The sequence below is a fragment of the Quercus lobata genome, chromosome 7 (genome assembly GCF_001633185.2).
Source record: "Quercus lobata isolate SW786 chromosome 7, ValleyOak3.0 Primary Assembly, whole genome shotgun sequence".
NCBI classification, from domain to species: domain Eukaryota; kingdom Viridiplantae; phylum Streptophyta; class Magnoliopsida; order Fagales; family Fagaceae; genus Quercus; species Quercus lobata.
In genome coordinates, this window is record NC_044910.1 from 3,960,872 (window position 1) to 3,982,540 (window position 21,669).

General features: G+C 37.7%; 2 protein-coding genes across 2 annotated transcripts; one reads left to right on the top strand and one right to left on the bottom strand.

Annotated features, from left to right (window-relative positions):
* Nucleotides 1-9,339: 9,339 nt before the first annotated feature.
* On the top strand, nt 9,340-10,572 carry LOC115951410 (zinc finger BED domain-containing protein RICESLEEPER 1-like). Its single transcript, XM_031068628.1, has 2 exons — nt 9,340-10,009; nt 10,187-10,572. Exons 1-2 carry the CDS (start codon nt 9,340-9,342, stop codon nt 10,570-10,572), a joined length of 1,056 nt encoding a protein of 351 aa, XP_030924488.1.
* Nucleotides 10,573-11,278: 706 nt separating this feature from the next.
* On the bottom strand, nt 11,279-15,028 carry LOC115951179. The gene is made up of 2 exons (XM_031068365.1): nt 14,956-15,028; nt 11,279-12,902 (listed from the first exon to the last, which is right to left on the bottom strand). The coding sequence occupies exon 2, from the start codon at nt 12,782-12,784 to the stop codon at nt 11,669-11,671; it is 1,116 nt and encodes a 371-aa protein (XP_030924225.1). The 5' UTR covers nt 12,785-12,902; nt 14,956-15,028; the 3' UTR covers nt 11,279-11,668.
* Nucleotides 15,029-21,669: the final 6,641 nt, after the last annotated feature.

A 21,669-nucleotide genomic window follows, 5' to 3' on the forward strand; every position in this document is an offset into this window, starting at 1 on the left:
TGCTGAGGGCCTGAAAGATAAGAAATAAGAGATCAGAAGAGACCGGTGGGGACCGGCCAAAAGTCCTCCTCTGGTGAAGTTAGCGAATTTGGAATCTTCTGTAAGAAAGAAGTGACTTCTGAAAATATAATGTCTGAATGCCTTACCTTCTCATCGAAGAATGCTTATATAACATGTGTGGAACGGTTATCTGTTGAATAACTGTTCCTAATGTTAAGGAGTCCGTTAGTGGAGAAGTACAGATGAGAATTATTCTTCTGGGCCCCTGGGTTTCCCATTGAAGTCGTCCAGGAGCACTTAGGAGAGCTTCTGGCTCTCAAGCTGGCTCTTCGTACAGTGTCCCTCTGTCTAATCCGACGGACGAGGAGGAGACCGTCTGTAGTTGTGTAATAGGCGTTCATTCTAAGACGAATGAACAAAGACTGAATAATCTTAAATCTTGGTATCAAATTCCGGACGAGTTCAACCCTAGACTGCCCGTCCATGGGGAATGGTGTTGTAATCCTCGTTTTGGAATAGGCATCTATGAAGCTTATTTCCTGGGTGGCCTTAGGTTTCCATTGAATGCATTTGCTAGAGAATTGTTAGTCAAGTTAGGCTTAGATGTTTGTCAATTTAATCCTAATGCGTGGAGATTAGTTATCTCCATGCAAATTTTGTGGAGGGAAGTTTTTGGTGGGGATCATTTTCTCACTGTGGACGAGTTCCTTTATTGTTATAAACCTTCTAAAATAAGTCAATCTTAGGGTTTTTACCAGTTCACTGCTAGGGGGAATAATTGTAGGTTAATCAAGTCCCTAGCTTCGTCTGATAGAAAATGAAAGACGGAATACATCTTTGTCTCTGGTTTCTGAGCAAGGAACCCTGTGGACGTTGGCAGGGATCCCTTTCCTCCTTATACTGGGGACTTAGGGAACCTTCGTCCTGAAGGTACGTCCCTTCTCCTTGTTTATCTTTCTCGTTCTATTTGATCTGTTTGCAATTTCTAACCTTGTTTACTCATTGTGTTGTAGCCGCCAAGTCGCCAAGCGTCCATCTTTAAGCAAATTTCATCGTGACCACGTCCACAGGGTTCGTCTTCATACATACAGGAGTTTTCGTTCTCTTGTCACTCTTAGACGTCTTGCCAAGTGGGGTTTGGGTCCTGAGCCATCAGACGAGGCCATTGCACACAAGGTTACTATGTGCAAAAGTAAGTTTTAAGCTAAGGGTTTTTTTGTTGTTTTTGTTTTTTTTTTTTTTTTTTTTTTGAAAATTCTATGTTATACATTCCTGATCTATTTATTATCTCATTTTAGGAATGTCAACAATGAAAGAAAACAAAGGGAAAGAAATCGTGGGTGAGGGAAAACGTCCTGAGGCTGAGCCTCAGGATCGTCCTGATGTTCAAGCACAAGCTCGTCCTACGGCTGGGGATAAAAGAAAGTTCTTACCAAAAAACATTGATTTAGAAGGGCTCCCCAGTCATCGAGACAAAAGAGTGAAGCACGGTTCGTCCAAGGTGGTTAAGTCTAAACCTCCCCAGTCTCAACCTTCCATCCAAATAGTTGATGTGGACTCGTCCACTCCGATTGAGTCCACACCGACCATGATTCCTCTGTCCAAGTCAACTGTGCCTGGCTCGTCCCAGCCCTCTATAAACATCATTAAAAATGAAGATCTAGCTTGGGAGCGTTTTCAGATGGCTGTTTTGGACGAAGACATAAGCATGTGTTATAACATGGGCTTAAAGGAGTTTGAGCACTCTGGCGTCCATGACCTCTTTAAGGTTTGTTAATATTCTTTTCTCATCCTTGTTCATTTAACAACTTTTCTTCATTTAACGATCCTCTGTTTTTTACCTATTTATAGGCCATGTCAAAGTTTATGGCGGCATCCAGACAGGCAACAGAACCGAACAAGACGAGGATCTTGTTGGAGACGAGGATTCAAGAAGTGAATGCCAACTGCAAAAAATGGGCTGGGGCTGCTGCAAAAGCTCAGGAGGAAGTCACTGAGCATAAAAAGCTGATCGAGGAGTTAAGGACTGATGCACTGGAGAAAGATACTCGCATTGACCATTTGCAAAAGATGAACGACAAGCTAAGTGCTCGTCTCTCCAAGACAAGAGAGGACGCTGTGGCTGAATTCAAGTCATCCAAAGTGTACACGGACGCCCTAGATCGTAATTATGCAGCTGGTTTTGAGGACTTTAGAATGGACGCTATTAAGAACTTCCCTAAAGTTGACTTTAGCTCAATCAAACTTAACCTTGCTACTGCCACTAGTTCTCTTATTCAGACCGGCTCTGATGACATCAATGTGGAAGACGATGCCAGCACTCAACCACCCCAAGAAAACTCCAATGCCAATGCTCCTTCTTCTTAAGGACGAGACTTTCACTCTTAAACAATCTTTGTATTTGTTTTCCTTTTATTTGGTTTTTGTTTGGTCCTCTGTTTTGGGACCTTTTTATGTAACCAAAGTACATTTGCCTTGTCCGTGGTTTTAGGACAGAGTTTTAAACAATCATTTCAATTTTTTGACTTAACAAGGGCTTTTGGACGTAAGACATCTACCCTTTAAATGAATGAAGGTTTATTTTCTCTATATGGACGAGTGCTGTTATGCCATTATTTATATCAACTCCAGCTTTGGCTCATCCATGGCGAAAATATATATATTCTTCATATTATTTTAGTCTAACTCGTCTTTGCAGGTAGTATTTTTATTCAATTTTATTCGTCTCAAGACTTACAAGCTAATTCTACATACTATCCAACTTCTTTTGCCTAACTTTTCACTCGTCCGGAGGTTGGATTGTTTCAGTTGGCTTTTGATTCTTGCCTTTAATTTGGATGAAAATGCTCTATAAGGCTTTTCCTCGTCCATGAGTTGGACGAGTGTGCCCAAGTTTTTTCCTTGTTTTACTCAAGAAAATTTTAGACGTTACATCTTTGCATCCAGAGAATTTGTTCGTCTTGAATCTTTTAGGCCCCTTCTGGGTTAGCTAGGACGAAAACAACATGGAGATTTAAAATTCACACAACATTTTGCACATAACATAAATACCGTTTACAGATAAGGCACATGCATACTAATGCCTTTTTCTTTAATAAGTACAAACTCCATAACTTCGTCCATAATCATGACACAACATAATAAATAATAAAGTAGTAGCATCAAACAAAAACAACATCAGACATAAGTAGAACGTAAGTAGACGGACAAGGTCCAAGCTCGTCCATAGTAACACTTCGCCCAGGCTTACTTTTACTAATAGTACCTTCTCAGGTGCTCCACGTTCCAAGGATGTTCCAATTTTTTCTCGTCCAGGGCCTCCAAGTAGTAGGATCCTTGCCTTTTACAGTTGATAATTCTGTAGGGTCCTTCCCAATTTGGGCCCAATTTCCCATGTGCTGGGTTTTTGGTTGCCAAAGAGACCTTTCTCAAGACAAGATCTCCTATGTTGAAATGTCTTAGCTTCACTATTGCATCATACTGCCTATCCATGAGACTTTTGTACTTTACTGCCCTATGCTCTGCATCTGCCCTTACCTCGTCTATCAAATCGAGGTTCAAACGGAGATGCCCCTCATTATCCTTGTCTTGATACATCATCACCCTATGATTGGCCATATGTACTTCTGCAGGTATGACTGCTTTATTTCCATAGGCTAGCTTGAAAGGAGTTTCCCCCGTAGAGGTTCTCACTGTGGTCCTATACACCCATAGAACACCTGGTAACTCGTCTGGCCATACTCTCTTTGCCCCCTCAAGTCGAGTCTTGATGATTTTCAATAAGGATTGGTTTGCAACTTCAACTTGGCCGTTGGCTTGGGGGTGTGCAGGTGAGGAATAATGATTTTGAATTCCGAAGTGTACGCAGAAGTCCTTGAAGAGTGCATTGTCAAATTGTCGTCCGTTATCAGACACCAATACCTTGGGCACTCCAAATTTGCACACAATGTTCTTCCACACAAAATTTTTTATATTCTATTATGTGATATTTGCTAACGGTTCTACTTCCACCCATTTAGTAAAATAGTCGATGCCCACTACTAGAAACTTCATCTGCCTTGTGCCTAGAGGAAAGGGACCCAAAATGTCTAGTCCCCATTATGCAAAGGGCCATGGTGCCATCATCGGGGTGAGGTACTCTGATGGTTGCTTGGGGACGTTACTAAACCGTTGGCATTGGTCGCAGACCTTGACGTATACTTTAGCATCAACTTGCATGTTTGGCCAATAATACCCTGCACGGACGACCTTATGGACAAGTGACCTGGCTCCTGAGTAATTGCCACACACTCCTTCATGAACCTCTCTCAGTATATAGTTTGCTTCGTCCGGAGCCAAGCATCTAAGATAAAGTTGAGAAAAACCTCTTTTGTATAGCACTTCGTCCATAAGAATGTACCTAGCTGATCTCACTCTCAACTTCCTGGCTTTGTCCTTTTTTTCTGGTAGTCGTCCGTCTTTCAAGTATGATATAATTAGGGTCATCCAATTTCCTCTGCTCTCCACCTGTTGTACTTCTGGGATATCTATACTTGGCATATACTGAACTTCATCAAATTCGTCCATAGATTCATTTGTTAAGGCTTCTTTTGCTATGGTATCAGCTTTCACATTCTCCTCCCTTGGGATTTGAACGAAGTCAGCTTTTTCAAATCTTTTCATAAGGTGCATCACCCTACTAAGGTATTTCCTCATCCATTTTTCCTTTACTTTATACATCCCATTTACTTGCCCCATGATCAACTGAGAATCCCCCAAAACAAGTATAGACTTGACTTCCACAGACTTAGCCAATTCTAGCCCTTTAAGAAGGGCTTCATACTCGACTTCATTGTTAGTTGCTTGGTATTGCAAACGAACCTTATGTTTCAGTTTGTCTCCTTATGGGGATTGTAGGACCACACCAATTCCACCTGCATGCCGTGTAGACGAACCATCCACATGGACGACCCATCTCTTACTGTCTTCTGTCTTATCATGACTTGGGGTAAACTCCGCAATGAAATCTGCTAGCGCTTGTGCTTTTATGGCATGCCTTGGTTGATATCTAATGTCAAACTCACTGAGCTCTACAGCCCACTGGATCAATCGTCCTGTAGCTTCCAGTCTATTCATTGCCTTCTTGAACGGATGATCTGTCATGACATTAATGACATGTGCTTGGAAATAATGCCTCAGCTTCCTGGAAGCGGTGATCAATGCAAAGGCTAATTTCTCCATTTGTGGATACCGTCCTTCCGCTCCCCTTAATGCCTTACTCGTATAGTATACAAGTCTTTGCACTTTATCTTCTTCTCTTATCAATGCTGAGCTCACAGCATACGGGGTTACTGTTAAGTATAAATACAACTCCTCTCCCACCACTGACGGACTCAGCAACGGAGCCATGGTAAGGTATGCCTTCAGATCTTCGAAAGCTCTCTGACACTCATCGATCCATTCGAATGCTTTTCTAAGAACCTTAAAAAATAGCAAACATTTGTCAGTGGCTTTAGAGACAAACTTGTTAAGTGCAGCAACTCGTCCAGTGAGGGATTGGATTTCTTTAGTATTTTGCGGAGGCTTCATGTTTAGTATTACTTGAATTTTATCAGGATTCGCTTCAATTTCCCTGTGGGAGACCACAAAGCCAAGGAATTTCCCTGATGATACTCCAAAAGCACTTTTGCTAGGATTCAGCTTCATGTGATACTGTCTCAGTGTGTCAAATGTCTTCTGCAGGTCGTCTAGATGCCTTCCCTCGTCCTGACTCTTCACCAGCATGTCATCTACATAGACTTCCACATTCCGCCTAATCTGCGGACGAAACATGTAGTTGACCAATCTCTGATATGTTGCCCCTGCATTCTTTAAGCCAAATGGCATCACCTTATAATAGAATAAGCCTTGACTGGTGACAAATGATGTTTTCTCTTAGTCTGCCTCATCCATCCTTATCTGATTGTATCCAGAAAAAGCATCCATGAAACTAAGCAACTTGTGGCCCACAGTAGAGTCTACTAACTGGTCAATGCGTGGCAGCGGATAACTATCCTTGGGGCAAGCTTTGTTTAAGTCAGTGAAATCTATGCACATTCTCCACTTGTCGTTTGCCTTTTTGACCATTACTACATTGGCCAACCAATCTGGATAGTACACTTCCCGAATAAACTTCGCCACCATCAACTTTTGAACCTCGTCTTTGATAGCATCATCTCTCTCACGGGCAAACACCCTCTTCTTTTGCTACACTGACTTGGAGGAAGGACATACATTTAGACAGTGGGTAATAACACTAGGGTCTATACCTGGCATGTCCTCATGACTCCACGCAAACACATCAATATTTTTCTTCAAAAACTGGAGGAGGTCCTTCTTAATCTTCTCTTCTAGATCTGCTCCGACCCTGGTACACATCTCAGGGTTATTTTCATCTAAGGAAATATCTTCCAATACTTCGATAGGCTCTACTACAACTCTCTTTTCTTCAATATTCATGGCTTGAACTTGTTCGTCCATGGCCAATATGGCCAGGTAACATTCTCTTACTGCTAGTTGGTCTCCTTGCACTTGCCCTACTCCATGTTCTGTTGGAAACTTGACTGATAGGTGGTAGGTGGACGTAACAGCCTTCCAACTATTTAAAGTTGGCCTTCCGATTATGGCATTGTAGGAGGATGAACAATCTACCACGAGAAAGTTCACGTCCTTGGCGATTTGTCGCAGGTATGCCCCTACTACCACTAATAATGAAATAGTGCCTATAGACTGTACTTTCATTCCACCAAAATCTACCAGGGGGGAGTTCACTAGACGGAGCTAGTCTTGTCCTAACCTCATCTGCTGAAGAGCTGGGTAATATAAAATGTCTGTCGAGCTTCCGTTGTCCACTAGCACTCTTCTGGTTATGTAATCGGCAATAAGCAAGGTGATGACGATAGCATCATCGTGAGGGTGATGAATTCTCTCAATATCTTCGTCCGTGAAGGTGATCGCTTGCTCGTCCGTAGACCTTGTCCTTGGTGATCATCCAAAAAGTTGGACGCTCTGCACCACCTTTAAGTATGCTTTCTTAGACTTGGACGAATGGCCTGTCGAACTTCCCCCTATAATGACTCTTATTTCTCCGAGCGGTAGTCGTGATTAGGGGTGTGCAAAACTTCACTGGAACAGACCCAACCGACCGGCGCCGACGACACCGTCCCGACTGTTGTGCCGACCGAATGAGCCGAGGCCGGCGTTCGGACTTCATCCTCCATTCCGATGCCGGTGTGGTGAAATCACCGGATTGACAAATCCGAAACCGAGCTGTGGCCGAACTGAACCGATACACAATTTGTTCTGTAGTTCTGTTTTTTTTTTTTTTTTTTTTTTTTTTTTTTTTTTTTTTTTTTTTTAATGAAGCTGATAAACGACATCGTATTCATATGTATGGGTGTTATTAAAAAAAAAAAAAAAAAAAAAAAAGGCAAAACGGTGCGTTTTATCTAGGTTTTCAGATTCACAGGGGTATATAAGTTTCGTATGTTTCTCTCAGTATCTTTTAACTCTCTCTCTCGCTCTCACCTCTCTACTCAAGTCTCGGCTGACGCAGAACACCGGTAAGCCGTAAGCTTATTTGTGTTTTCAGTTTTGTAGTTTGTCTTCGTGTTTTACTGTTTTTTCATTTTCATTTGTTTGGGAAAGCTGAAAGCAAGAATGATTTTATTGCCATTGCTGTGTGACTGTGTCTCTCAAAGCAAAGCTTGTGTGAGTGTGACTGTGTCTGTATTGTGTCTTTCTATTTTGTAGGGGGTCCAAGTTGGACTAATGTGAGCTGCTTACACTTCGATATATGTAAGGTTGGATGGATGTAAGCAGCCTGAAAGTTTTATCATTCACGAAGCTGATACACAGTGTAATCATGTCCAACTCCAAGTAATATAATATTATATATATTATATATAAGGTTGGCTGTTACACAAAGCTGGATACACAGTGTAATCATGTCCAACTCCAAGTAATATAATATTATATTATATATTATATATAATACAGTAATACACAGTGTAAGGTTGGCTGTTTGGGAGTTTGTAGCATTATATATTATACACGGATGCTTATATATATGATAATATAATATTAACTATTAAGGTTGGCTTGGCTGTTTGTACTGTAGCGGCTTATATTACACATATAATAATAATAATAATAATAATATTATATATACAGATGCTTACATAAAATAATTATGTTGTTAGTTGTTACTTTAGTAAGTTTATAGTAACAGTATAAAGTATAACTATGTCTTAACTATGTCATTAGTCTTAGTTATTACTTTAGTAAGTTTATAGTAACTATTAGTCTACTAAGTACTAACTTTCTTTCTTTTTTTCAGCATTTTAATTTTTGAGGGAGATAGAGATTGAGAGAGTTCACGCTTTCAATCATTCACGAAGAGATAATCACTAATCACTCACTATATTCAGCATTTTGATTTTAAATTTTTAGTACTTAGTAAGAACTGTTTTAAGTTTATATATATAAAATTAGCTTTTAGTTTATATCTATATTGGGAACAATATAATAAATCTCTTGTTAATATTAATGACATGAATTGTTGAGTAATGACTAATGATTGTTAATTTGTTATTGTTGTAACTAAATTGATTAATTATACTTTGTTTTTTTGTTGGTTGGAAATTTTTTTATTAGATGGATGTCGATGCTCCACTTGGATTTGGTGCACCTGGGGACCCTAACCCACCTCTTTCTAGTCTTGGTAGTGCTAACCCTAACCCACCTGAACCTGCAGCACCAATTGGACTTGGTGCATCACTTCCCCCACTATCACTTAAACAAGGTGGTAAAGACCCGTCTATAGTATGGCAACACTTCATTAAGTTGGCGGGTTCTGATTCCAATAATCCTAGGTCTCAATGCAAGTATTGTAAAAATCAATATAAATGTCATGGTAAGAAAAATGGTACTTCGGGCATGTTGCAACACATGAAGGTGTGTAAGAAGTGGCCTTTTCCTCGTGATGATAAGTAAAAAATTTTGTCTTTCCAAGCTAAGAGAGAAGGGGAAAATGGTTCAAATGTGTTAGTGGTTGCAAATTATAGTGAAGAGAGGATAAGGTTGGCATTGACAAGGATGATTGTCATTGATGAATTGCCTTTTAAATTTGTGGAGCATTAAGGCTTTCAAGAATTTATGGAAATAGTTGAGCCTAGGTTTCCAATTCCCCATCGCACTACCATTGCAAGGGCTTGAATGAAGATTTATTCCAGTGAGGTGGATGTTTTGAGAAGGGCTTTTGTTGGGCAATGGGTTTGTGTGACAACGGATACTTGGGCATCCATACAAAACTTGAACTACATGGTAGTCACCGCACACTTCATTGATGGGGATTGGACTTACCAAAAGAAAATCTTGAACTTTTGCCCCATAGCTAATCACAAAGGGGACACCATAGGTAGAGCGGTTGAGTCATGTTTGTTGAAGTGGGGTATAGACCGGTTGTTTACAATCACCGCGGACAATGCTAGTTCTAATGAGATGGCAATTGATTATGTGAAGAAAAAAACAAAAGAAAGAGATAGTAGCATATTGGGTGGTGAGTTTATGCATATGCGTTGTTGTGCGCATATCTTGAATTTGATTGTGCAAAGTGGGTTGAAGTCCATTCATGAATCAATTGCCAAAGTTCGAAATGCGATGAGATATGTGAGAGCCTCTCCCGCAAGTTTTGAGAAGTTTCAAGAATGTGTTGAAAATGAGAAAATCAAAGCCAAATGTTTGATGTCCCTTGATGTGCCAACAAGGTGGAATTCCACTTATCTCATGTTAGATTGTGCTTTGAAATTTGTAAGAGCATTTGATAGGTTGGAAGAGGAGGATGGGCATTACAAACTTTATTTTTGTGAAATGGATGGGAATGGGAAAAAGCCTATTGGTCCTCCTAACTATCTTGATTGGGAAAATGTCAAGACCTTTGTGAAATTTCTAGGCATATTTTATGAGGCAACACTTAGATTTCTGGGTCCTTGTTTGTCACTTCTAATACATACTTTAATGAGCTAATTAGCATTGAAGATCAATTGCAACAGTTATGTAGTGTTGATGGGGATCCATTTTTGAAGAGTATGGCGGTAGAGATGAAAAAAAATATATGATAAGTATTGGGGAAGTATGGATAATATCAATTTGATGCTTTTTATTGCAGTTGTTCTTGACCCAAGGTATAGATTGAAGTATGTGAAGTTTTGGTTTAGGGAGTGGTATGGAAAGGACAAGGGGGATGCAATAAGCTCTAAGGTTCGGGATGCATTGAAGAGGTTGTATGTGGAAAGAGTGGGTCAAAATGGAGCTTCGAGTTCTAGTGGTAGTGGTGCTTCATTGTCTAGGGACTCCAGGCCAAGTGTTGGCAATGCTTCATTGTTTGATCGCATTAAAAGTTATAATAATAGGTTTAAGCAACACTTGGCGGACGAGGACAGTGTGGAAAGCAAATCTGAGTTGGATAGGTATTTGTTGGAATCTTCTGAGGACCCTGATGTGGAAGATTTTGACATTTTGATGTGGTGGAAAATGAATTCTTCTAGATACTAAGTCCTTTCCCAAATTGTCCGTGATGTGTTGGCTATTCCTGTCTCTACAGTTGCATCCGAGTCTGCTTTTAGTACAGGGGGGCGTGTTTTGGATTCGTTCCGTAGTTCACTATCTCATAATACAGTTGAAGCCCTTATTTGTACCCAAAATTGGTTGAAGGATGCAAAGAAAAAAAGACCAATAAAGCTTCGGGAGTGCATGGATAATGTGGAGGATATGGATAGTTTTGAGATTGACACTGGTAAATAGATGTTCATTTTGTTTGTTGTATATATGATATATCAATTGTTTATTTATTTGCTCAATACTTACGAATCATTTTATTTTGAATGGGATTGTAGAAATTGCATCGGTTTGCCCAATGCCTATGGAGGAGGATCCAAGCACCGTTGTGTTGGATGATGATGAGTGATGTGCTGCTCTTTGTTTAGAGTTAGTTAGTAGTTAGTATCATGTAAGTATACTTGCTATTCTCATTTATTTGTGTTAATTATAAATATTCTATTGTTCATTAACATTTTATTGTTATTTGCACGTGTTTATTTTGTTTTGTTTAGTATTTTGTAGGAGTTCTAAAATGATGCATTGTTCACAGACTTACTGGACAAAGGACTTACAAGAATTAGCATTCTTTTGCCTATATGCTAATTATATCTGTACATGTTATTGATAGTGGACTTTTCACTAATGATAGTTATTTAGGTATTTATGGGTGGGATTATTATTGGGGATACAAGCAATTAGCATTTTTTTTCCTAAATGCTAATTTAATTTGTATATCTTTCTTTTGGCATTTGTGGACAGTAATAAATTTGGAAAAAAACCGCCCTTACTGAACCGCGCACACCCCTAGCCGTGATGATTCTTCCATCTTCCCTTTCAGTTTATCGTCCCTGTGGTCTCATCCAAGGAAATTCCTCAACTTCCCTTGCCTTATGAGATTTTCAATTTGCTGCTTTAAATCAAAACACTCGTCTGTATCATGACTGTGATCCCTATGGAAGCGACAATACTTGTTTCTATTGCACTTATTGGGATCTCCCTTCATTTTCTCCGGCCACTTTAAGGAAGGATCATCCTTGATTTGCACAAGGACCTACTCAAGTGGCACGTTCAAAGGGGTATATTGTTGGTTCCACGCTGAAGAGCTTGGCTTCTTACTATCCCGGTCTTTCCTTTCTTCCGTCCGTCCTTTCTTTGGACGAGAGCCTTGCTCGGGATGGCAACTGGGGTTTGCTTCTACTCTTTCAGATCTCTTCCTCTTCTTATTGATGATCGCGTCTTCTGCATTCATAAAATTTTGAGTCGAATGGACGAGTTCAGCCATAGACTGAGGCTCTTTTTCATAGAGTTTATGTATAAACAAATCCGAATTCACCCCATTGTGGAAGGCCGCCAATAGGAGCTTATCATCTGCCTCGTCCACACTTAGGGCTTCTCTATTGAAACAGGTGATGAACGACCGTAGGCTCTCATTCTCTCCTTGCTCTATGGTCAACAAGCTGGACGAGGAACACTTGTGTCTTTGTCCTCCAATGAAATTATTAACAAACAACTTGCTCAACTCTTCAAAAGAACTTACCGAATTCGGGGGTATTTTGCTAGAACAAACTCGTGCTGGGCCTTTGAGGGTAATCAGGAAGGCTCTACACATTATTTCATTGGGAACCACTTGAAGGTGCATGGTGGTCTTAAAGGTGGCAGTGTGATCAAACGGGTCACATGTTCCATCATACGAATTCAGAGAAGGCAACTTGAACTTTGATGGTAGAGGGTGATTGTTAATGGAAGCCGTAAAGGGGGAATCAGTTCTGTGGACCAAATCTTCTATCGGATTCGCCCTCCTCATATTCTCATTCATTTCCTCCATGACTCTCTTTATTTGGTCCATCTCTTCTTTCAAATGTGGTACCGTTTGTGAAGTGGTGCCTCTTAACTGACTTCCAATTTCAGTATTCTCTCTATCATCATGACTTTGTATTTGTCCTCCTCCTTCACGTTCTTCACGTGTCTGCCTCCTTAGATTAATCTCCATTCTTAACTCTTGGTTTTGGCGAGTCAACTCCACCATTGCGGCCGCCATAGATTGCACATGTTGGACAGATGATGTCTGCATGACCGGTGCAGATTGACGATCATGATTAGGGTTGCTTGAAGCATCTCTGCTTCCCTGATGGCTTGGGCTAGTCGCCCTCGATCTAGTCCGTACCATCAACCTATTGTCATGGAGAAGAAAACTGTAAAACAATCTTTCCCCACAGACGGCGCCAATTAATAACGATCAAAGAATCAGTGGATTGAATAGCACGGATAGTGATGATGCTGAGGGCCTGAAAGATAAGAAACAAGAGATCAGAGGAGACCGGTGGGGACCGACCAAAAGTCCTCTGATGATGAAGTTAGCGAATTTGGAATCTTCTGTAAGAAAGAAGTGATTTCTAAAAAAATAATGTCTGAATGCCTTACCTTCTCATCGAAGAATGCTTATATAGCATGTGTGGAACGGTTATTTGTTGAATAACTGTTTCTAATGTTAAGGAGTCCGGAGAATTTGGAGGTAACTTCCATAATTGCCATGGCAGTTACCTCAGTTGGACGGCTCGTTCCATAGTGGTCAATGGAGAATTTGGCACTTAGTAGTTCAATCCGATGAACTCGTCCATCTTTCATTAAGGACAGACGGACGAAACCATCAAGGATGGCTCGTCCTTGTCCAAATGATTCTAAGGATGGACAAGTTTCTAACGAGATCTCGTCCGTCCAAAGACGGACGAGGTCAACAAGGACGCTTGGGACGATCACCTCGTTTGCCGTGTTCGCCCTAGCTGGTCTTTCATTGGACAAACCATATGGACGAGTTCAGGAGTTGGTGTTTTATGACACTATCAAAAACTATCCTAAAATAATTTATTAACAAATGCCCTAAAAACACGCGTTAACTAGACCTTTATTTATTTAATTAATAATTATAGGACTTTTTTTTTAGGGAAATAATTTTAGGACTTATGTAAATGATTTAACATGTTAATTCAATTTGAGTATCCATGCTTACTTTTCTTTTCTTTTTTTTCTTTTTTGTGTGGGGAAGCCACGTGTAATCTGATTCCCCTTAATCCACCCTTATATATAATGAAATTGCAATGTCCTCTAAAATCTTAAACATTAAAAGTTAAAACTTAATAATGTCTCCATAATTTTAATGAAAATCCTAATGACATGGACAAAATTGAGACAAATCCTATCGTTCAAAAAATTCAACAAATATTTCATCAAATAAAAAATCAACAAATACGCTCCCTTTGTTTCAATAAAATACCTAAAGTGAGATAATTTTTTGTATTTTTCTATATTTGGTAATATTAAAATAAAAAATTTTAAAAAAAAATGGTCATAGGAAAACTATTTCTTAACTTTCTTTATTTAACTTGAGACGAGATAGAATTGTTTTTCCGATAAATAAATAAAACAATCATATCTTTTTTTTCTTTTTCTTTTTGATACAAGATAGAATTTCTACTCTAGCCTAATCTAAATGTACATGTGTGTGAATCTCCCTCCTGGAGATTTGAACCCCGGCCCTTACCCCCCACACCCCACAAGCATTTATTCTTATGGAGTGACCACCGCACCAAGGGTGTGCGGTGGTAAAACAATCATATCTTACTCAAAGTTAAATGAGGAAAGCCAAGCGATACTTTTCCAACACATTTTCAAATAGCTACCCAATATAGGAAAATGAGCTAATTTTCTAGGAAATATATTTTTAGAAAATGATTCATTTTCCAAAAAATATTAATGTCGAAACAAACAAGGCATTTAATGTCAAATCCTATCATGACATATGCTAATCCTTATTACCCACAAAATAATAATAATAATAATAATAATAATAATAATAATAATAATGTCAAGTCCTATCTTTGGGATGCATTTAAAAGCCAGTTTGTTAAGTATTTTTCCTACTAATTGCTAGTTTCAAGTGAATCACTTATTTATTTTATTTTATTTTTGCTTATTTTTCCTACTATATACAGGTCTCACATAAATCACCTACTTATTTTATTTATCTTTTACTTTTTATCTACAATACTTTCAGTAATAAAAAATTTTGGCAAAAACTTAGATAAATTATACCCAAGACACGTATAACATCTTACAAATAAGAATGAAGTCTTAATTGGCTTACAGTTCAACAACTATCATGCAACTACCTTCTTCCAGCTGTTGGTGATGACTATCTATATGCGTATTCAATAAGTTTTTCATAATTGCTAATTTGGATTGATTCATAATAAAAATGTTGTCAATAATGCACACCAGTAAAAGTAATTTTACTTCAATCAAAATAAGATTATGTTAATTATTATAAAAAATATTACGTACCTAATATTACTTATGAGCTTCACAAAACTACGTAGAACATGAGCAAAGACGAATTCACCTTGGGACAAGGGAGATAGCCCACCCTAGCCCCAACTCCCTCTCCAAAATTATTTACTTAAAATATATATATATATATATATATATGTATATATATATATATTTATATACACACACTTATGTGACGATTTAAAGTTCATCCTATCATAATCTTTTTGTTTCTACTACACTACGAGAGGAATATTCTCAATCATGAGAGAGATCAAAACTATATTTTGCAATAAAAATATGAAGATGACTTTCTAAAGGATTGTTTGATTTTGTACATTAAAATAGGCATTATTGTAAAAAAAAAAAAAAAAAAAAAAAAAAAAATGAAAACGGCATTATTGTAAAATTTAATATGCTATCAATCATAGATAATTTTAGTGATTTAAAAATATAAAAAAACGTTAAATTTCTTTTTTTTGCTGAATAAAAAAAACATTAAATTTCATTTTAATAGAAGATTTATTTGAAATGCATTGAAAAATAAATATTTTTTATCTTTTATGCTGTTTATTTATTAACATAGACTGAATACAATTTTTTTTCGTTAAATTAAATCACATTGCTGCAAAGTGTTGTTTTTTTCTAATTACTACTAAATAAAATACAACCTTGTTTGAATTTAATTAAAGAATCTAATTTTTCTTTAAAAAAAAAAATCTAATATACTACATTTAAGGAATTGTAATTAAGTTGTACCCTATTATTATTATTTTATTTTTATAACCCAATGGCCCAGCTACATCTATAAGATCGTGTGTCGAGCTAAACCAAAAAAACATTAGAGTTAGCTATTTAGCTCCACTAAAACTTACTTTATCTATTTTACCTATACATATGCATACATACGTTGCAGCAGTGGATCTATTTTAGTTTTTAACACAATAAAATAATATAAACATCACAATAAAATATTATAGCCACTACAATAAAATAATATATTTCACTACAAAAAAACATTCACATTACCAACCACAACCACCTCTACCATCAGCCGTCGCCGCCGCCACCACCACCACTACCACCACCAGTCCACAACAGGAAAAAGATGAATAAATAAATAAACTCAAATCTCAAATCTTTTTCCTCAGCCACCGCCACAACCACAACCACAACCACCACCAACACCACCACCACCACCAACACCAGAAGAAGAAAAAAAAAAAAAAAAAAACCCAAATCTTTGTAATAGGCGATCGGCGGCGTGGGTCTGCGATCGGCGGCTTGGGACGGTTGGGTTGGGCCGGCGGCGGGGAATGAGGGAGCTTGAGAGAGTGATGGTGAGAGAGGAGAGTGACGGTGAGTTTTAAGAGCTGGTCGGGACGGCTGGTCAGGCCGGAGTGAGAAGGAAGATGAGAGCTTGAGGACAGCTGGTCGGGCCGGAGTGAGAAAGAGGATGAGAGCTTGAGGACAGCTGGTCGAAACGGTGAGATTGCACAGTGACAGAGAGGATGAGAGCTTGAGAGAGTTCTGGGGAGAGGATGAGAATTCAGAAGAGTGAGAGAGAAAGGCACAAAGTGAGAAAGAGATAAAAGAAAAAAAAAAAAAAAAAAAAGGGAACGGTATTATTTTAATCCGGGTAAGAATTAAATATTATTATTTTTGTTTAGCTCTCATGAACAGTACACATCTATTTATAGATGTGTACTGTTCATGTGGAGCTAAAAAATATGGATAAAGCTCCACTGTTGGAGTGTAATTTTGGTATCAGTTGAGCTAAATTATAGCATTATAGCAATATAGCACCACTGCTGTGAGTGCTCTTACAGGGTAACAGATATTCGAAAAGTTTTCAGGGGAAGAGTGACTGCTAACAAGACCTGGGTCATGAGAAATATTGAAAGTACCATAGGCAATCCACTAGGCCTTGTTTTGAACAGTCTGCTCCATTATAAATCGACCATTTCAGCAACCACCATTTTTTTTTTATGGGAACACAAACTGAATTATCATTGCCAAAAGAAAAGGGAGTACAACAAAGCAAAGAGAAAAGAAGCTCAACACAATACAATCCTAAATACAATCTGCCTGGATAACGTGTTGCACCACACGAGGACAGGCCCCCTTCCGGACTTGAGAAACTTCATTTTGCCTTGCGTACTGCGCAAGCTCGTGGGCTGCTCTGTTGTATTCTCTTTTCACATGTTTGATTCTCCAGCTGCTAAAAGAAGAGAGCAAATTGAGGATTCCCTGATACACATGACCAAGACTACCATTTGTTTTAGCTGTTGTGATGCTTTAAACAGTTGTTAAGGCATCATATTTCACAATGATTTGAGGCAGCTTTTGCTCTCTGGCAAGAAGTAAACTGCACTCTATAGCTAGCGCTTCAACTTCTTCCACCAAGTACTGTCCCTGAAGATATTTGCAGCAAGCAGCTGTAACTGTACCAGTTGCATCTCTTATAACCACTCCCACGCTTGAGTTCCTATCATTTTCAGACGTTGCACCATCAACATTGATCTTGAAAACCCCCAAGGGAGGCACTGTCCACTTCTTTTCTATCAGAGGCAAGTGTTGAGAGTATGCTAGTGAGGCACTTTTGAATTCTTGTATATATCTCTTAGCAAAGCTCCAAATATGATTAGGAAGCTAACTTAAGGACTCGTGCACTATTTTGTTCCTATTATACCAAATTGCCCATGCAACTCCAAAGAAAATCTCCAGGTCTCGTAACGTACCAGATTCAGATATTTGCATTGCAATGTCTATAACATCCATGTTTACATTCAGGAAGTCTACGGGGCCATCCACCCAACATTTCCACACTCTCTTAGCCACTTCACACCTGACTAGAGCATGGAAAATTGATTTTGGATCCTTCCCACAAGCAGGACAGATTTCCCATAAATTAATTCCTCTTCTTTGCAAGTTCACAAGTGTTGGAAGAGCATTCATACACATTTTCCAAGCAAAGATTCGCATCTTGGATGGAATGTTTAAGTGTCATAGCTTCTTCCATAGAGGACTCCTTGGATCAGCCAAAGAGCTTTCACCTTCTTCCATTGTATCTAATACCCCAACAGCAATATAATAGGCACTTTTCATAGTGAATTCTCCCCTTTTATTACCCACCCATATGATTTGGACTTCTGGAAGGTTATGGCTGAGAGAAATACTTAGAATAGTTCTTACTTCAAAAGGCAAAAACAAGGATCTTACAACATCAACTTTCCACCTCCTTGTATCTCTGTCAATCAGCGCCAAGACCCTAGGATAATCATCAAAGGTTTTGGGGGGGAGATTATTTTGTACGTTGTTAGAGTAGGCAGCCACTTATCCTCCCAAATGTGTATCCTATTGCCATTGCCAACTCGCCAACGGGTACCTCTCTTCACAACTTCCAACCCATTCAAGAAGCTTCTCCAAGCATAGGAAGGGCTGGATCCAAGTTTTGCTCTAAAAACATCACCATGAAGATAATATCTAGTTTTGTAGATTTGGGCCACCAAAGAGTTAGGATTCAAGATTAACCTCCAACCTTGCTTAGTTAGCATAGCAAGGTTGAAAGACTGTAAATTTTGAAATCCCATTCCTCCATTCAACTTTAACTTACACATTTTCTTCCAGCTTACCCAAGCAATTTTTGATTCTTGACCCCTTTGGCCCCACCAGAATTTTCTCATCATACCTTCAATCTCGTCACAAAGACTTTTTGGGATCTGGAAATAACTCACACTGTGTGTTGGAATTGCTTGGGCGACAGCTTTGATAAGGATCTCTCGGCCACCCACTGAAAGAATTTTCTCCTTCCACCTCGATAGTTTTTCTCCACCATTTCTTTAATTTTTGCAAATATTTCAACTTTTGACTTGCCAATGATTGAAGGTAGGCCTAGGTATTTGTTATGTTGGGTATCTTGCATTGGACCCAACATATCCAGCACTTCACATCTTCTATCATTTAGGGTATTATTACTGAAAAAGACTGAAGACTTATCCGCATTGATTTTTTGACCCGAGGCTGCTTCGTATAGCTAGAGAATATCAATAAGTTTTTGGCATTCTTGGTTATTTGTTTTACAAAACAATAGGTTGTCATTAGCGAAAAAGCACCCACTTTTTTTAAGAGAGCAAAGCTAGGAAGTAGGAATACAATATCAACGTGACCTATTGTGATTAAAACAATATTACTTTTGTTGTATATATAGGTATATACAAAGATAAGTTGTAATAATGATATTTGGGTTTGGAGAGTATTGTTTCATAAAGTCGATAAAGTGAAAATTCAAGTTCTAGAATTTTCTAAGAGAAAATTCAAAATTTAGTATTTTCGATTGGTCGAAACTTTTGCTCAATCCATCGAAATGGTAATGAAATCTATCCTGGAGTCTCTGCCTGTTTCGATCGATGCTCGATTATTATTCGATCGAACGAAAAGAGCATTCGATCAATTGAAACAAGAGTTCGATCGTTTGGTAATGTTGTTCTAGTAACATTGTTTGTATTTTTTAGAAACATATGTGGCTGAAAAAGTGTGTGTGAAAATACGTGTAATATTATTTAAAAATTAAAAACAAGTGTTTAAACACATGTACCAAACGAACTCGAATTTTTTGCAGAATTTTCTAGTGACTACTCTGAAAGTTTGAAGATGTTTCAAGCCTTGTGAACGATTTTATGAAACATTTTGACTCTCTGTACGTGTCTTTTGATGAAATATAACCCTATAGGTATAAATAGAGAAAAACACAAGAAATCCTATGGTTATTCTTCAAAATTGCTATCTATAGAACCCAGCAACTTGATTGTATCTTTGGGACAAATTTGCAACAACCCTTTAGTAACAAGAGTGTGGGAGCAAATATTGTTTAAGGATAACAATTTTGTGCCTCCAAATTATCTCTGTTTATCTTTTGTGTTATCCTGTTCTTCATTTATTACTTTGTGTATTGTTCCCAACAACTTTTAGTTAGATATACCACTTATATTATTTTTATTATGCATTAATTACAATATGTTATATTAACAATTGTGAAAAATATTAGTATATATCTAAACAACTACACATATTAATTTTTTCAATGATCTACAACTAATATTGGATAAAGTACCATTTTCATCAAAGTACACAAACACTAGTGAATAAGTCTGAGGCAAAATTCAACTACAACTCCACCCAATACATTTTTATTAGAAGTGAATTTTGACAAATTAATTATTGGATAACATTTTTTTTCTTATATTCTCCATATTTTAAAAAAATTCAAAAAAAAATTAAAAATCAATAGCTATGACGTTAATCAAATGTTTAAAATTCAAGCTTTTGTAATTTAAAATTATATATAAAAAATAAGTGTAATGATCGACAAGTAAATAAAACCTGATTGACATGAAATTTGATGTATGTGCAGTTCTCAACGTCTCATGAGTTTATATTACCCTCCTATGAGAGTGGTGAACTACACTCAATGCATCTAATAATTTTTATTCATACTAGAGATAGTAACTAACCAGTCATTGCTTATTATCGGTTTATTAGTTGTATCTATTTACTTAGGTTATAGTGATGGGTATTAACATTTTTTTTTTTTTTTTTTGGAAACCGATGGGTATTAACATTTGAAATAAACTCAATTACATATCGGTGGCATTTGTTTACTATATCAAATTCATTTATGGTGTTTCGGTGGCATTTGTTTACTTTATCAAATTCATTTATGGTGTTTGGATGGCATGATTTGAAAAATCCACTAGGAATTTTAAAGGTTAAAAATCCTTAGATTTAAAATGATATCTAAAATTAATGAATTTAAAATCAAGAAATTTCAAATTTATTGAATTAAAATCCAAATTCAAATCTAAATTTATTTTTCCAGACGCAACCTTAGAGAAACATCAATTGCACATAGGGTCTGTTTGGATTGAACTTATTGTTGCTGAAACTGAAAACTGAAAACTAAAAGTATTGTAGCAAAATAATTTTTAAATGTGTGAATAGTATCGTGAGATCCATTTTTAATATTTTTTAGTACGTGAACAGTGATAAACAGTGTTGCTACAATACTGCTACAGTGCTTATTGTCCCTGGAACACGTGAAGTGAGGAAAAAAAGAAAAAAAAGAAAAAAAAGGAAAAATGCAGCTTGGATTCAGCGGAAAACGCTGAATCCAAACAGCACCATATAGAGAGAAAATACACGTTTCTTGGTAGTGGCACGGTATAACTAGATTATTGTTTCAGTTGGATCTTGCATTTGATTTTGCTTAATCATTGCTTCATGGAAAAAGATGGGGATTTAAAAGATATTATTTTTCCAAAAGGTTTAAATTTATCTTTTTCCAAGTGCTCATAAATCAAATCAGGTATCATAGTGAATATGACAACTGACAAGTATTTAAACAGGTCTTGGTAGAGGTTGTGCCAAAAAAGGAGAATTTTTCAACAGATCTTAGTGGAGGGCGATGCTAAGAACTGTTTTGATGCACTAAATGACCCTCATTGGGAAATTTGATTCTCTCATTCAAGATATTGCAATTTGCTGCTAGACATTTCACTAAATATATTTTCCAATGACCCTAAACCAACCCCCCCCCCCAAAAAAAAAAAAAAAAAAAAGCCTTTAACATGACTGATGGACTATATTTATGTTTGTACAAAGCCCACAAGGTTTCTATTTTTTATTGCCCAAACTCCTTACACACAGGATTAGGCCAGTTCTCTATATATT

Excerpts from the sequence above, each read along its gene's own strand:
- LOC115951179 (XM_031068365.1), bottom strand. The coding sequence starts at position 12,784 with ATGGTACGGACTAGATCGAGGGCGACTAGCCCAAGCCATCAGGGAAGC.
- LOC115951410 (XM_031068628.1), top strand. The coding sequence starts at position 9,340 with ATGGTAGTCACCGCACACTTCATTGATGGGGATTGGACTTACCAAAAG. Across the intron at positions 10,010-10,186 it reads ACTTAGATTTCTGGGTCCTT|TTGTTCTTGACCCAAGGTAT; the intron begins GTTTGTCACTTC and ends TTTTTATTGCAG.